This window comes from Phacochoerus africanus, chromosome 2 (assembly GCF_016906955.1).
Source record: "Phacochoerus africanus isolate WHEZ1 chromosome 2, ROS_Pafr_v1, whole genome shotgun sequence".
NCBI lineage: Eukaryota > Metazoa > Chordata > Mammalia > Artiodactyla > Suidae > Phacochoerus > Phacochoerus africanus.
This window is the reverse complement of record NC_062545.1, coordinates 256,995,368-257,012,878: the sequence shown is the minus strand read 5'-3', so window position 1 is coordinate 257,012,878 and position 17,511 is coordinate 256,995,368. Positions and strand designations below refer to the sequence as shown.

The 17,511-nt window shown below is 49.7% G+C and overlaps 1 protein-coding gene across 4 annotated transcripts in view; it reads left to right on the top strand.

The window, feature by feature from the left end:
* The window catches only part of WHRN (whirlin), an 84,278-nt gene that overhangs the window by 49,616 nt on the left and 17,151 nt on the right, over window positions 1–17,511 (top strand). For all 4 annotated transcript variants that reach the window (XM_047768245.1, XM_047768244.1, XM_047768243.1 and 1 more), the window contains exons 4-7: window positions 12,367–12,569; window positions 13,647–13,683; window positions 15,066–15,278; window positions 16,379–16,588. In XM_047768245.1, the coding sequence (XP_047624201.1) occupies window positions 12,367–12,569; window positions 13,647–13,683; window positions 15,066–15,278; window positions 16,379–16,588 (663 nt within the window). The remainder of the gene's footprint in view (window positions 1–12,366; window positions 12,570–13,646; window positions 13,684–15,065; window positions 15,279–16,378; window positions 16,589–17,511) is intronic.

Below are 17,511 nucleotides of genomic sequence, written 5' to 3'. Positions count from 1 at the left end.
TTTATAAGATAATAAATGTATGTCCTTTTAAGTCACCAAGTTTGTGGTTGGTAATTTGGCATAGCAGCCATAGGGAACTAATACAGTACGGCATGTACTGTGTTCCTAGCACCTAGCATAATGCTGGCCTTTGGGTGGTACTTTGTTCTCATCTAGATGATTCAGTATATTTACTCATTTGCCCAATCTTGAAAGACACAAAAGGAGTTTCACAATTGCCATGTACATACCACTGGGAAACAAACCTAAGGAGTTGCATTTCTGATTTGTTAGCAGTTTATTTTCTCCGTCAACTGAGGGTTTAGAGTCATAGGACTGTGTTCCTTGGGTCACGTCCTTTCTCTCCTTCACCTTAGTTCTGTTATTCATTTGAAATGGGTTCCCTTATATCTGCTGGCATTCGGTAGGGTTTCCCTGCATCTTTATTGATTTAATTTTACTTTTTGAGTAACAAAACCATCAAAACTACACCAAAAAGACATACTTGGAGGGTTACTTCTCCCCCACATCCTGTCTACCCACTCCCTCTCCCCATTCCTTGCAGGACAACTAAATAAGCTCATTTCTGGCTTATGTCTGTTTCTTTTTGCAAAAATAAGCAGATATATGTATATGTTTTCTCTCCTTTCTTATACAAAACTGTAAGGTGTATGTGATATATATTGTTTTTCACTCAATTTTTAAGCAGTTAATATCCTAGAAATCACTATGTGTCAGTGCACAGAAATCTTTGTCATTCAGCTGCGTAACACTCCACCATGTGGCTCTGCCATACTTTCAGCCAGTCTCCTCTGCCTGCGTATGTGGACTGCTTTCATTATTTTGTAAGTACAAACTGTGTTCCAGTGAGTAATTGTGTGCGTATGTATTTTCTTATTTTTGGCAGTGTGTCTTCAGGGTAAATTTCTAGAAGTGGGATTTCTGCATCAAAGGATAAATACCCAGGTAGTTTGCTCAGGAGTGCAGTTTCACTGCATAAGTGTTGTTCCATCCTGACTCCCACCAACCGTGTCCGAACATGCCTGACAGGTGCTGTCATGTTTTTAATTGTTTCCAATCTGATAGGTGAGAAATCTTGATACAGCTTTATTTCCACTTTCCTTATTATGAGTGAAGTTAAACATCTTTTAATATGTTTATGGACTATTTTTATGTCTTTTTGTAACTTGATTTACTTTTTTTTTTTGTCTTTTTGTGTTTTCTAGGACTACTCCTTCGGCATGTGGAGGTTCCCAGGCTAGGGGTCGAATCAGAGCCATAGCCACCAGCCTACACCAGAGCCACAGCAACGCAGGATCCGAGCTGCGTCTGCAACCTACACCACAGCTCACGGCAACGCCAGATCCTTAACCCACTGAGCAAGACCAGGGATCAAACCCACCACCTCATGGTTCCTAGTCAGATTCATTAACCACTGAGCCATGACGGGAACTCCTGATTTACCTTTTATTACCCTTTTGTTGTCCAAATTTTGGACTTTTACCCCTAAAATTTAAGAATTCTTTATGTATTAGGGCTTACTAGCTCTTTTTATCTGTGGTATATATTACAAATGTTTTTTTCCTGGGTTGTCATTTTCTTTCAACTTTGCTTAGAGTTTTTTTTTTTTTTTTCAAAGTGCAAGTTTTGTATCATCATTTAGTTTAATTACCAGTTCATTCTTCTGTTGAATCTGAGGTTTCTTTAATTTTTTTATTTTTATTTTTTCTCTTTTTAGGGCCACGCCCGCGGCATATAGAGGTTCCCAGGCAAGAGGTCGAATTGGAGCTGTAGCCACTGGCCTACACCACAGCCACAGCAACATGGGACCCGAGCCATGTCTGCACCCTACACCACAGCTCACAGCAATGCTGGATCCTTAACCTACTGAGTGAGCCCGGGGATCGAACCTTCGTCCTCATGGATACTAGCAGGATTCGTTTCTGCTGAGCCACAATGGGAACTCAGAGATCTCTTTAGAAAACCTTTTTTAGATAAAGTATTTTACCCATTTTTTATTTTAATACTTGTAAATACATTTTTCTTTTAAAATCTCTGATCAGGAGTTCCCGTCGTGTCTCAGTGGTTAATAAATCCCACCGACTAGGAACCATGAGGTTGCGGATTCTATCCCTGGCCTCGCTCTGTGGGTTAAGGATCCTGCGTTGCTGTGAGCTGTGGTGTAGGTCGAAGATGTGGCTCGGATCTCGAGTTGCTGTGGCTGTGGTGTAGGGTGGCAGCTACAGCTCCAATTAGACCCCTAGCCTGGGAACTTCCACATGCCACGGGTGCAGCCCTAGAAAAGGCAAAAAAGACCAAAAAAAAAAAAAAAAAAAGCAAACCAAAATCTCTGATCAGCACACTGGCTCTGAACTCAATGCGTGTCTGATCTATTCTTGCATAGAGTATAAGACATGGATCCAATTTTCATCTCTTTCCAAATGGCTGCATAGTTTTCCAAGAGCTGTATATTAAAGAGCCGATCTTTGCCACAGTGATTTGCAATGCCTCCTTTATTGTACACTGCGTTTCTATGTGTCCTTGGACCTATTTCTACTCTGTTCCCTTGTCTGTCCATCTGCTCATGCGTCAGTTGCCATCCTTTCATTACAGAGGCTTTAGAGCAGGACTTAGTATTCGTTACCTCCTCCTGTGGCAGTTCTGTATCAGGGGTGTCATGGCTATTCTTTGCATTTTGATTTTTAACTAAAAACGATGAATCTTAATTATTACTATGTATTAATATTAACATTATTTATTATTGATTTTCAAATCTATTAAAAATTAATAGATTCCTTTTTAGAGTAATTGTATGTTAATAAAAAAAATGACTGGGAAGTACAGAGTTCCCATATATCCTTCTCCCCCTACACTCTCCACACACAGTTTCCCTTATTATTAACATCTTTCATTAGGGTGGCACATTTATTGCAATGACAAGCTAATGTTGATACATTATTACTAAAAGTCATAGTTTACATTAGGGTTCACTCTTGGTGTTGTACATGCTTTGGGTTTTGACAGATATATAATGCCGTGTTTACACCATTACAGTATCATACAGAATAGTTTCTTTGTCTTTTTTTTTTTTTTTTTTTTTTTTAGGGCCATACCCTGGGCATATGGAGGTTCCCAGGTTAGGAGTCTAATCAGAGCTACAGCTGCCAGCCTACGCCACAGCCACAGCAACGCCAGATCCAAACCGTGTCTGTGACCTACACCACAGCTCATGGCAACGCTGGATCCTTAACTCACTGAGCGAAGCCAGGGATTGAACCCGCAACGTCATGGTTCCCAGTCGGATTCGTTTCTGCTGCGCCATGAGTAGTTTAACCCCCCTAGAAATCCTCCGTGTTCTGCTTTTTCATCCCTCTCCCCCACCCCCTGCCCCTGCCCCCCAGCAGCCACTGATCTTTTTACTGTCATCATACTTTTGCCTTTTCCAGAAAGTCATGTGGTTGGAATCTGCAGGATGTAGCCTTTTCAGATTGGCTTCTTCCACTTGGCAATACTCAGGATTCCTCCACTTGCAGTTTTATTTTTTCATGTGCCCTTTTATGCCAGCTTATCTGACAAAAGCTTGTTGATGTTTTTATGGGGATAATGTTAAATTTTCAAATGAGAGAGAATTGACATCTTAATGATGCTGAATCCTTTCCAACCACAGGGCATCTTTCTCTCTCTCTCTCTCTTTGTTGAGCCCATTTTGAGTGTTTTCAGTTTTCATCACATATGTGTTGCACATTTCCTGTTAAGTTTATTCCTAAGTGTTCTCTTTCTTCTATCGCCGTTATAAATGGGCTTTCCTTTCTGATTGGCCACTCTGTGTATATGAAGCCTGTGGCTTTGAACTTGAGAATTCTGATTTTTACAAGTCTGTGGAGCAGGGCAAAGAAGGTGGGAGGGCTAGTTCCAGGCCAGCTATACTTACTGGGACGCCTTGAACCCATGGCATTTCTACTATACCCTCAGCCTAGTTTTCGCTCTTCCAAAATGAAGGGCTGGCTAAATGTGTGCCATTTCCCAGAGTGTAATTCCAGCCAAGGCAAAATTGTGGGTTGTGTTTTTACCTCTTCGCCTTCCTTGAGATGGAAAAAATTGGATACTCTTTCCCTGCTGTGGTACGTGGAGCTGGACTGCAAGTACCCAGCCTCCCTACATGCCCTGGCCTTGTCAAACCAGACCTTTACATAAATGGAAAATGTCTCCTGCCTGCCCGCAGAAACCAGAAGGGGTAAGGGGACCAGCTTGCTTGTTTGTATATTTGCTCATCCATTCATTTAACTGTTTCTTCACAGTTCACTGATTCTGATACGCGCTGGTCAGGTGCCTCTGTTGTGCCATGCAAGGTGGACGCAGCCCTCTGCCCCTGAGCTCAGTGCTTATAGCCCAGCATGATCTCAAACCATGACAAGGGCTGTGGGGCTGTTCTTGGGGAACAGTCTTTTGGACAGTGCCGGTTTAGAGTGCCTTTGAGTCATCCGAGTTGACATATAGAGTAAGCAAATACAAGTCTGGGGCTCAGAATAGCTGTTGGGCTGGGTTCAAATCCTGCTCTGCTATTCGATTGCTGGGTGTCCATGGGTAAGTCGCTTCACCTCTCTGAGCCTCACTACCCTCATCTATAAAACAGGTTATACCATTCCATGCCTCAGGTGGTGCTATTAAGCATAGAGCCCCATTGTACAAGGTAGCTGGCCTAAGCAAAGTGCTTAGAGTTTCAGGGCTGGGGGTTGGGGGTGGGGAGTGGCCTGCTTGGTTCAGTAGCTGTTATTCCTTCTGGCTTTGATCTTTGTGATTGCTCCGATGTGTTTGCTTGGAAGTGAGACTCCTCCATGAAAAGAACTCAGGAGTGGCTTTGACCCAGAGTATGACCTTGGGCATGTCCTTTCTCCTCTCTGGGCCTCAGTTTTCCCATTGATGACCTGGGGCTTAGAACAGGCCTTCTTTGCGGGCCGACCATGTCCTGAATAGAATAATCAAGGACTGACTACAGATTTCCTAGTGTCAGCAGGAGAAACAGGACCCATACAGGAAGTCCAAACACACCAGGTCTGCCCCTTCCATCTGTAGTGATTCTGACTGGGTTCTTCCTTGTGGGAGCACTAAACCAGAGGGGGTGGCATGATGAGCTCCCCCAGACCCAGCCCTACCCTCAGCTTGCTTGCTCTAGGAACCTTTTTTTTTTTTTTTTTTTGACCACACCCCCACAGCGTGCAAAAGTTCCAGGGCCAAGGATTGAACTTATGCCACTTCTGTGACCCAGTGACAATGCTGTATGTTTAACCCACTGCATCCCCAGGGAACTCCTCTGGGAGCCTTCTTAGCATTTACTTTGGTCTTTTTTTTTTTTTTTTTTAAATACAGACACGTTTCACTGACTTCTGACCGTTGGGAAAAACTGTTTCATTACAACTGCATTGTTCACTTGTACCAAAAAAAAAAAAAAAGCAACAAAACAAAAATACCACAAGCCCATTAAAATTTCATACCTGACATGGAAGACTATTAAAAATTCATAATTGCAATAAAACTCTTTAATAGAGTTTGAATTTTCATGGGGTAAAGCTACAATCAGCAGAGTCCTCATTCGAAGTCACAAAATCCATTTCAGTCAAGCCTCAGGAAGGTGGTGAAGACGGGTCTGAAGTCGGTGTCGTTCGGGGGGGTCCTTGAACAAGGATGGATTCTTGCCTCCCGCCTTGGCACAGGGATCTAGGTGTTAGCAGGTTTCTCCCCCAACGCCCCCTAGTGAGGGAGCTCAGTGCTGCTGCCCTCTGGCCACGGGTTCTTTGGACTCATCTGTTCCCTTCGCTAGGCATGAATGGTGCACCTACTGTGTGCAGAGCAGGGTGCTCGGGCTGAGCAGTCACATCAGAGGTAGAAGGATGGGCTGGGTTTTCCTCAAGGAGGACCTGATACTGGTTTGAGCAGGACCTTGGCAGGCTGGAAGAACAAAGGCCAAATCCCAGCTCTTGTCACTTCGCTTTCAGCCTCCTCATCTGCAAGACGGGATAAGAGTAGGTGCTTCGTGCACGTGGTCAACATGGGTGAGTCTGTTGACGCTGAGGGCAGGGCCCAGGGAGGAGGCAGGTGGAAAGGCTGGGAGTATGGCTTTGACAGACTCAGAGGAGGCAGAATCGCAAGATTTAACTGGTGAGGGACCAAGGGGTCACTTTAAGGGTAAATGTGCTTTTCCAAAAATGCAGCTAACCTTTACTGATCACTTACTATATACTGGATACTGGTTTACTTGCTTTTTATATGTCCATTCAATAACTATTCATTGAGCACCTACCATGCTATTTTAGGTGCCAGCAAGACAGTGGAGAGTGTTTTAACTCATTTAATCATAAGACCTAGGAGCTAGGCTCTGCTGCTTTCCCCATTTTCCAGAGAAGGAAACTGAGGCACAGAGAGGGTAGGGAAATTACCGAAGGTCACACAGAGAGGAGGTGGCAGAGCCTGGAATTAGAGCCCAGAGGGAGGCCCCTGGGTCTGTGCTCATACCACACACCAGATATGGGCACTGGCCATTTAGTCCGTGCAGCACTCTAGCGGATGGTGGGCTCATTCCTGTTCTGAGGGAAGAAAGGCTTAGAGCAGTAACATTATTTTCCCCAGGTCTCCTGGGGAATAAGAGGGAACCATTACCAAGGCTGGCTCATGCCCAAGCCTGCAGAGCTATTTCCACTGCTCCAAGGCCCTCAGACCCAGGGGAAGTAAATTCCTGCTTCCTGATGGTTGGTTGGCCAAGTTCAGGTGGAATCAGTGTCCTGTCCTTGTTGAAGTCCCTTCCTGCTCTCCTTGGAGCATCCCGAACCCAAGCCTGTCACGCGATGGGCTCTGAATGATGGAGGAGTCTTTCCTCTGCCTTAAAATGAAGGGCATCCCGCCGTCCACCCTCCACTCCTCCGTCGCTGGTGATGAATAGGACGCCTGTGGTGACAAATAAAATAAAGCCTCCTTTATTTGTTTATCCTTCCACGTCCTCCCCATCGGCGCCTGTCTGCAAGCTGAGCAATATTAGACACTCGATCATATGCGGCGTCTGTCTCTCCCTTCTCTAGGGGGTCAGGTCCTGACAGCTCTGGGCGGGTGGGTGTTTTCTAGGTTAATCAGCCTCAAGGTATAGGCTTTGCTGTGGGCTTACTCTGCAGCCCCAGACATGTCCCCATGCTGCCTGGGCCTCTGTCTCCCCATCTGTAGGGAACCTTGGAGAGGTGATTCGGAGATGCTCCCTGCGTCTTTGCCTCTTTGCTTTTGTCTTGCTTACCCCGATGTCGTCTAACTTGGAGCTAGCTTCCTTGGGAAGGAGAGAGTAACATTTCAGCGAATAAACACGTAGAGCTCTTAGTTGGGAATTTGTTTTCCGGGGATGAGGGTGGTGGGGTGGCATCGAGGGACGAGCCAAAGACCTTTAAATGTGCCACCTCCGACTTGACAAAGGAGAAGGGGAAGTGGGTGGAAGTGAACCCTGGAGAGGAGGGAGGGGTCTTGCCACCCTTCACCATTTACTAAATGCCTCCTGTGTGCCAGGCGCCATACAGGGTAAAGGTGGCGCAGGGTCGGGGGAGAGCCCGGGAGAAGCTTGGCTCAAATGCCGGCTCACTGTCACGCGTGACCATGACCTTGAGCAAGTGGACATATCAACCTGTCCCTGCTATTTGGAAGTGAAGCGAATGAAAAACCCTCAAAAGCCTCTCACGTGAGAGGCTCTGTGCCGACTGGTCCCATTTGCTTCTTAGTGACCTGGGAACTGCAGGCGGTCCCGTGCACATTTTGCAGACAAGGATATTGACTTGGAATGTACCTGAGCTGTGCAGGGCTGCTCAGCCACTCTGTCACAGTTGTCCAGCTTCAGAACAACGGGCATCTTTTCGCTGCACCATAGGGACCTGACTCCACAGCCTGGGGCTTCTATGACGAGCAGGGGGATGCTGGGTTTATTTGCAAGTGGCTTGTGACCTCTAAATGATAGTGAGCTTGCAGATGCCACTTCTGACAGGGCTCCTGGATCTCAGGAAACTTTCCAACAAGTAGAGGGAATGAGAGAGAGCGGGACCCAGAAATGGGAGTCCCTCAGGCCACCTCCGATGCTGCAGAGGGCTGTGCGGAGACCCCAAAGCCAGCCTTGTCTACAGCTTTGGTGGGGAAGATGGACTCATGTACCCCGATTAAGCTGCAGTTTCCAGAGTTTGATTCGTACTTCACTCCTGCTTGCCAGGTGGATCAAACATGAACCCCACGCTGACAGTCACCAACCTGGTAGGGAGTTATTCAGCAGACACGAGGGGGAAGTGCGATTAGCAAAGCAAACCTCTGATTTCGTCGTGGATGCTTATGAGGAGGCTGCAGCAAGTGACGTGCTGGTGATTCACAGGACTTCAGAAATTACAGGTGCCCAGCGCAGGGCGAGGGAGAGGAACTGAAGTTTGGAAACCACAGCACTAAATCAGCACCCCCTTTTTCCAAGAACCAGCCCCCAGAGGCTACTGACACCCATGTCCCAGGGTTGCCAGATTAAGCTAATAAAACATACAGGCCACCTGTTTAAATTTGAGTTCCAGTGGAACAGTGAATACTCTGCGGTGTACGTACATCCCATGCAATGTTTGGGCCATTCCCCTTTCCCCAAGTCTCGCCGTGGGAGGCCAGGTAGGCGCTCGTGGGGTAAAGTTGCTTCCCTCCAGCCTGGACCTATAGGGAACAGCTTGCTCACAAGAGGATGCCCTTGCCAAGCTGGTCTCTTGGACGCTACCTCCTTTAATTAAACTGCTGGGATGCAATAAAGGTGTGGGAAAGATTAAAATTGATTCTCTTAGCTTAACAAAAGCCAAAGCTACTGAAAGAGATACTTTCAAAAACAGAGCACTTGAGCGGGTGAAAAGTACAGCCTGGCTCCAGCTCAGAGCTGTTCGGGGGGCCGCTGGGGAGGGCAGCGGAGAGGGAGAGGGCTCGTGCTGGGCAGAAAGGAGAGGTGGAGCTGCTACTCAGGGAGCCTGGTTAGTGATGTGGGCGCCTGTGGGCCGGTCCTTGCTCTGCAAGCCCCACTCCGCTCTCAATAAGGTCCCAGTGGCAGGCTGTGGAAGCTCTCCTTCCACCCAGCTCTGCTTCTCAGCATCAGGGCACACCAGCGGCACAGCGGGAAATGGCGAAACCCACACTGCCATGCATAAGCACTTATTGAGCGCTTGCTGTGCAAGACGCCCCGAATCAGGTATTGGGTCTCACCTCAAGTTCTTTACAAGGAGACCAGCAGGGGCTGCCTGAGTTCTCAGGGACTCCAGTTTCTCAACCAGGGAACTCAAAGATGCAGAAAGAGAGAAGATTGTAGCTATTGCTGGTGGCATTGGGAGACAGATAGATGCTGATGATCCCAGAAATTTGGAGGACAACCCTGGGCTAGGATCTCTTTTGTACACCCGAGAAAACTAAAGGACAAAAGCTGACTAGGAGGTTCTCTTGCGCTCATGTGGCATGAAAGTAGCAGAGCCAGAATTTGGACCTGATTCTGATGATGATCTTTGAGCCCCTTCACAATAGCATTAGGCTGCCTCCTGGATTGTAGGGGTTGTTGAGGTTTTTAAGCCGGGAAGGATATCATAAGAGCAAAAAGTCCAGGAAACGTTAATCTAGTGCTAGGTCTGAGGTCAGTTTAAAGGGTGCAAGCTTAGGAACCCAGGTGTGAGTAGGTGGGGACCAGGTTAGTATGGGGGCTGACGGGGGTGAGACCTGGTGAAGGATCTCCTTGGGGGGATAAAGGCAGAGTTGAGATGAGGGTGGGTTTTCAGAGCTGGATGCTCCAGGCAGGGGTAGGGAGGAATGGCAGGATGGTGGCGGGTGCTGGATTTGAAGTGACTGCAGCCCAATAGTAGGAGGCACTGGACCTTGGGGCCTGACCTGACTTTACACCCTAGCTGTCTGCTTCACTTGCTCTGTGACCACAAACTTGCAACCTCTTGGAGCCTCTGTCTTCTCTCTGTAAGATTCAGAGCATTGCTACCCTACTTGGCAGGATGTTGAGGATATGAAATAAGGAAAATCCTGTAAAGGGATAAACAAGGTACTTGGCATACAGTCAGCATTTGATTAAAAAAAAAAAAATTGGGGACTTCAAGCTGGTGTCATGCATTGGTTCCCACTGAGCTGCAGCAGAGGGTCCTGGAGCTATGAATGGGGGGAGGGGAATGGCTTCTCATTCATTTGAATTTTTATTGCATTCCCACTGTGTGCTGGACCCTGGGGACATGGTGTGGAGAGGCTGATGGGAAAACCCAATTGTAGCACAAGACAGAGCCCGCTGAGCAGCATGAGAGCCAGAGGTGATCTGTCTTGCTCGGTGTGGCGTCCCAGCACAGAGCCTGACACATAGTGGGTGTGCATAAAAGTCCTTGAATGGGGTCTTGGAGGCGAAGATGCCGTGGGCCTTCTCTGAGCACATCAGCGCTGGTGCTGAGGGGAGATGGAGAATCTGAATTTATAAGCACTTTCGTTTCTGGAAACTCCCCGGCTGCTGGTGAGGGGTTAAAGACAAGACAGGAAACTGGGGACCAGGGTTTCAGTTCTCAGCCTTATCACCACATCTTCTGTTCTCCTCTTTTTCTTCCAAATTCCCCTTTGGCTCATCTTTTCCAAATTCTGCTTTGAAAAATGCTGCAAAACGCCCCTGGGGGGTGACCCTGAGCCATCAGCAGGCTGAGATTCAGGGGAGGAGGAAGAGCAGCCCGGAATAGGTGGCATTATGGAGCTGCCCTTCAAAGCCACGGTGGGTGTGACCCTGCCCAGCCCCTTCCAGTCGCCCCCGTGTGAACGGAGGAAAAGCATTGAACCCTCTGAGTTTATTTATTTTTTATTTTTATCTTTTTAAATTTATTTTTTATTGTTATTTCCCCCAACAGGCTTTTTTTTCCCCACTGTATGGCATGGGGACCCAGTTACATATACACGTGTACATAATTTTTTCTCCCATTATGGTGCTGCGTTGTAAGTATCTAGACATAGTTCTCAGTGCTATACAGCAGGATCTCATTGTTACTCCATTCCAAAAGCAATAGTTTGCATCCGTTACCCCAAGGTCCCAATTCCTCCCACTCCCTCCCCCTCCCCCCGGGAAACCACAGGTCTATTCTCCAAGTCCATGATTTTCTTTTCTGTGGAAAGGTTCATTTGTGCTGTATATTAGATACCAGATATGAGTGATATCATATGGTATTTGTCTTTCTCTTTCTGACTTACTTCACTCAGGATGAGAGTCTCTAGTTCCATCCATGTTGCTGCAAATGGTATTATGTTGCTCTTTTTTATGGCTGAGTAGTATTGCATTGTGCATATATACCACATCTTCCTAATCCAGTCGTCTGTTAATGGACATGTGGGTTGTGTCCATGTCTTGGCTATTGTGAATAGAGCTGCAATGTGCAAATCAAAACTACCAAGAGATACCACCTCACACCAGTCAGAATGGCCATCATTAATAAGTCCACAAATAACAAGTGCTGGAGGGAGTGTGGAGAAAAGGGAACCCTCCTGCGCTGTTGGTGGGAATGGAAGCTGGTACAACCACTATGGAGAACAGTATGGAGGTACCTTAGAAATCTATACATAGAACTACCATATGACCCAGCCATCCCACTCTTGGGCATATATCTGGACAAAACTTTCCTTAAAAAAGACACATGCACCCGCACGAACCCTCTGAGTTTAAACGAGCTGCGTGTCCTTCCAGCGCACCCAGCTCGCACTGCAGCAGCTTCCCCGCCAGCCTCTTCTATTTTGTCACATATTTATGTTTAGTGGAAGATTAGGTTTTTTTCTGCTCTATTTTTTTAATCCCTTCATTAAAAAAAAATGTTCTTACATTACAAGATAAAACTGCCTTCTTGTAAGAATCCAAGCAATATATTATTCCTTTAACGGGGGGGCTAGTTTTCTCATTTACTACTTTTTTCTTGAGTAAATTAAAATGATGTTTACCCTTTAAGGTAATATAAGAATGCATGCTTGAGGTAAAGATTTTAACAGTGTGGAAGTATAAAGGGAAAATAATGGAAATGTGCCTCTTGCTTCATCCTACCCCCGATTCCATGGACCTCCAGGCCACTGAGATGGCTTTTGTTTTCTAGATAAGGGGACCCTTTGGAATCATAGACCCACCTCTCAAAGCCATTGCTAAGTCCAGTGACAAGAACTGAGAATCAGGATTGGGTGTTGATTCTGCCATTGATTTGCTGTGTGACCCTCAGGCATTCATATAACCTCTCTGAGCCTCGGTGACCTTGACAGGCCAGCCAGGAGGAGAACTGGGGTCAGGGATCCGAAGCCCCTGGCATAAGTTGGTGTCTTATACACAGCCCAGGTGACCGTGTTGTCTCGTGATGTTGGCAGGTTGGGGACCAGATTCTGGAGGTGAATGGACGGAGCTTTCTCAACATCCTGCATGACGAGGCGGTCAGACTGCTCAAGTCATCTCAGCATCTCATCCTGACAGTAAAGGATGTCGGCAAGCTGCCCCATGCGCGCACCACTGTGGACGAGACCAAGTGGATTGCCAGTTCCCGGATCGGGGACACCGCCTCGAACTCATCAGGGTCTGGCCACACTGCACGCTCTGTCTGAACCCTGGGACCCTGGGGGCCATTTCTGAAAGCCAGTAGTGGTCCATCCCCTCTCTCCACCATGCCCCACGCCCTGATCTGTGAAGATCACACCAGTTCTCAGAGCCTGTGGTGCCAGCCCCAGGGTCCCTTCCATTTGTGGGGCGTGACCTTGGGCACATCCCTTCTCTCCTGGCCTCCGGCTCCCTTGGAAAGCTGAACCCCACAATCCAGCTCTCTTGTTTTTTTATATGTCCTCTGACACATCGTATAGCTTACTTTTTGGCCCTTAGATGCTTTGTTGAAAAGTGGGAATCATAACTCTGATCGCCTCCAGGATCTGTGGACGAGCGTCCCATGAGTTAGTCACTTGAGTGAAAGGGTCCTGGGAGTCACAGAAGGAGACGTGGTTGCCCGATGGCTTCGTGTTGCTAATAATGCGGTGTCACCTTTGCATTTCCATGAGAAATCTCAGACTGCCAGGCGGTCCCTTTACTCTCGCCTTTTCTCCCTTTTGTCCTTCCTTCCTCTCTTCCTTTTGCCTGCACAGTATTATAATTTTTAAAAGTTAGTTGCCAACATTTAGAAGGACATTGGGTTTCTCATAAGAAACTGGATTTCTGGCTGCTTTTTAAAAATCAGGGAATCTGGCAGCTTGAGCCCACATTTTTTACATGAAAACAGACTGAAGCCGAGCCGCGCCTTCAGGTTGCATCCCAGCCTCTCCAGTCCCCCCCCCACCCCACTCCCTCCCAAGCGTTGCCTGACCCTGAGGCCACATGTCACGTGCCATTTGTCTCTCCTCTCCTTGTTACCCGCCTGGCCCTGTCGGTTGGGAATAACTCAGGCGTCCTGCTTGCGTGGTTTTAGAAGAGCCCTCTATAGGGTTGGTCAGGAGGCCAGGAGCCGCCCAGCTGTCCAGGGGTTGATGTTCCCTTGAATGGCCCCGGCGAGGGTGGGCCATGCTTCCCCCAAAGCTTTGCTCATCCTGCTGCAAATCAGCCGATCCTTTGCCCGTGCCCGTTTGCATGGCTCAGTCATGAGGCTGAACACGCTCGTCTTTCTTCACAGGTTTCCCGGGGACCTCACAGCTGAAGGGACCAACAAGGTAGGCTGCTTCCCGTCTCCTCAGCTTCTTCCTGGCCCTCCGTGTGGGGGGCTCTGGGCCTGGCAGGATGGTCTGATCTCATTCCATTTGGGAACCCCGCTGACCTCCACCAATGTACACGTGTGTGGGTGCCGCCAGGTTCCAGGCACCACCTTGGATACCAGGGTTAATGGCATGCACAGAATAGACCAGGTTCCCACACTAGTGGAGGTTACACCCTGTGAAGGAGACGCACATAAAACAAACCTACACACATACCTAATCACAAAAGATGTTCAGTGCCATCAAAGAAAGGTGCGGGGTCTTATGAGAGAGAAAATGACAGATGAGGCGCCTAGTGCAGGGATGGAGGGAGAGGACAAAGGCTCTGAGGAGGTGACATGGTGTTTGTGCTGCAAACCGAGCGTGAAGTAGAAGTTAGTGACGTCAGGAGTTCCTGTCATGGCTCAGTGGTTAATGAACCTGACTCGTATCCATGAGGTCGAAGGTTCCATCCCTGGCCTTGCTCAGTGGGTTAAGGATCCGGCGTTGCTGTGAGCTGTCATATGGGTCGCAGACATGGCTCGGATCCCGCCTTGCTGTGGCTGTGGCATAGTCCGGCATCTACAGCTCCGATTGGACCCTGAGCCTGGGAACCTCCATATGCTCAGCTGAGAACCTAAAAAGACAAAAGACCAAAAAAAAAAAAAAAAAAGTTACTGACGTCAAAGTCTGGCAGGAGCAGGGGGGGGATGGTGTACTCAGAGGGCACAGTGTGTGCCAGAGCCCTGAGGTGGGCCCCAGGCGTGGCCCGTGGGGGTAGCCAGAGCACACGAAGTTTTGTGGGCTGCTTAAGAGGTTTGGCTGCTAACCTCAAAAGATGGGATGCTGTTGAAGGGCTTTAAACAGGGGCGAAGATGGGGAGATGGGTGTTTGCACAACGTAGGTGACAGGGAGAGGCAGAGGGGGATAAGGAGGGAGAATCGGTGACATTTTCAACACAGCTGATGGTGGTAGAGGCAGTGGCCAGAAGGGGTGGAGTGTGTGTGTGAGCATATTTTAGGTTTCGGAAATAAAATCACTATTATCCCCAATTTACCAAGAGATATACTGCAACCTAGAGAGTAAACTGGGAACCGTTATGCTGTTTCTTGCGTCTGGGTGGTCACGAGGCTCTCTGATGAGATAACATCTGTACAAGTGCTACGTGAGCTGTAAAACCACTTTGCAGCTGCACAAGGCCACAGGCTCTGAGAACACAGCAGTAACATCTGCAGGTGTACTGTGTGGCCAGGACCTCAGGGGCCCACCCCATCCCTCTGCAGGGTGGTCGATGGCTCTGCGTGGCCGTTGGCCTCCAGAGCAGCTCCGAATGCTCAGGCCTCTGTCTTGCTGTCTTTCAGCTGGGCTTTTACAAGGGGCCAGCCGGCTCCCAGGTGACCCTGAGCAGCCTGGGGAACCAGACGCGGGTGCTGCTGGAGGAGCAGGCACGGCACCTGCTGAACGAGCAGGAGCGCGTCACCATGGCCTACTACCTGGAGGAGTACCGCGGGGGCAGCGTGTCCGTGGAGGCCCTCGTCATGGCCCTGTTCGAACTGCTCAACACGCACGCCAAGGTGACCTGCGCTGCCTCGGCCAGGCGGGGCTGGGGGGCTGGCTTCGGCTCCTAGGGGCTCTGCCTCCTTCCCTGTCTCCCTCTGTCCCCTCCTTTATTGAGAACCCACAGGAATCAGGCCCAAACTCAACTCCAGGCAGAGACCAGAGACCGAGACAGCCTCTCCCTGCCCCACCCCCCCACCCCTGCCCTGGGGAAGCTCATAGACTCCTGGGACTGGAGCCCTAACATAGCGGGCCCATGCAGAGGGTGTACTTGGAGTCGTCTGGATGGCTCTTTGTTGTTGTTGTTGTTGTTGTTGTTGTTGTTGTTGTTGCTATTTCTTGGGCCGCTCCTGCGGCATATGGAGGTTCCCAGGCTAGGGGTCGAATCGGAGCTGTAGCCACCGGGCTACGCCAGAGCCACAGCAAAGCGGGATCCGAGCCGCGTCTGCAACCTACACCACAGCTCACGGCAACGCCGGATCGTTAACCCACTGAGCAAGGGCAGGGACCGAACCCGCAACCTCATGGTTCCTAGTCGGATTCGTTAACCACTGAGCCACCACGGGAACTCCTGGATGGCTCTTTACAGAGCGATGCCCGGGCCCCATCCCAGACCGGCTCACTGCACACATCTGTGGACGGGAGCCAGCCACTAGTAATTTTTATGAGGCCCACCCCCCACCAAGGGACTGTGTCATGCTGTCCCCTCTGGGAACTCCGCTCTGGTGGAAGTCTGTCTGTGGTTCAGAAGCTGCACCAAGGAAGAAATGGAGAAACCTACTGGGAGTGGTTCCATTTGGGAGGCCTTAGCGGGAACGCGGTTTGGAGAGGCGCAGGGAAGAGGGACAGGGAAGGGCTTCCCATCCGGGGACTTGCAGCCATGCGTTCAGGCTGAGATGCGGGGTAGGAAGAGGTGAGAGGAAAGCAGGGGTCAGATGATGCTGGGCCTGGAGTCCAGGTGAAGGGATTTGGACTTCGTCCTAGGACAGTGGGGAGCCGCAGAGGGTTAAGGAGAGAGGCTAGTGGTCAACCTTGCATGAAGGCCATGTTGGGTAGCAGAGGGCCATGCACCTGCTGGGGAGCTCCCTGCTGAGCACCCCGCTTTCCCCGCCTCCAGTTCTCCCTCCTCTCTGAGGTGAGAGGCACCATCTCTCCGCAAGACCTGGACCGCTTCGACCACCTGGTGCTGAGGCGCGAGATCGAGTCGATGAAGGCGCGGCAGCCCCCAGGCCCTGCAGCTGGAGACACCTACTCCATGGTCTCCTACAGCGACACGGGCTCGTCCACAGGCAGCCACGGCACCTCCACCACCGTCAGCTCTGCCAGGGTGAGCTGCCCCATCCCTGGCTTGACGGCCAGCAGGGGAGTTTAGATACTAGTTTGGGCATGAGACACCACCCGGGTTCGAATCCCAGTCATGGGATTCTGTGCTGGGACTCGACCCCTTGCCAGTCTGTGCCTTACCTTTCTGAGCCCCAGTTTCTTCACCTGTAAAGCCCTTGTGTTGGGTGCCTGCCATGTGCTCTAGGACTGCAACTGGTGAACAAGACAGATGGGGCCCTGCCTTGAGGGCTCACAGTCGGGAAGGGATGTGGCTGGGGGAGAAAGGTGAAAAACACAGGTAATGAGACCCCGAAAAAAATAATGCCAGTCCTTGGGGGGATCCCAGAGAGACCACGAGAGCCTTCGTGGTCAGGAGACACACCCTCCTGATTCTCTGCAGCCCCCAGAGCCCGGCCTAGCTTTCTCCCAGACTCTTCAGCCCCCAGAATAGCATCTGGTCCTTCTCACGGTGGGGCTCTGCCCCCAGGATGCTCAGAGGCAGAGTAACCCCTGGAAGCCTTTGCAAGGAGAGGGCAGAGGAAATGCCTGGTTACCCCTCAGGGGAAACAGCCAGTGACTAACGTCTGTGCAGTGGGAAGAGCCGGGGCCGGAGGTCAGGAGAGTCAGCTGGGCTCCCTCCTCTCCTTTTCTGTCTGTCCATCCTTCAGCACCTCTCTTCCCTGGAAAGGGAGGGGGGAGTCACGTTTCTTAAGCACTGTTACTCCCAGACACCGAACCGGGAACTCTCGCAGGTGGAATCTACATTAGGCAGTGTGCGCTGTCCTGTTGGAGGAGCAGGCCTGAGGGTGCAGTGGTGCCCACCTGCAGTCCAGGTGGTTCGTGGGCACAGGTGAGCTTGCAGCCACCAGGAAACAGCCTTGGAGCATGTGCACCTTGCCTTTGGAGATGCCAACTCCCAGGGTGGCT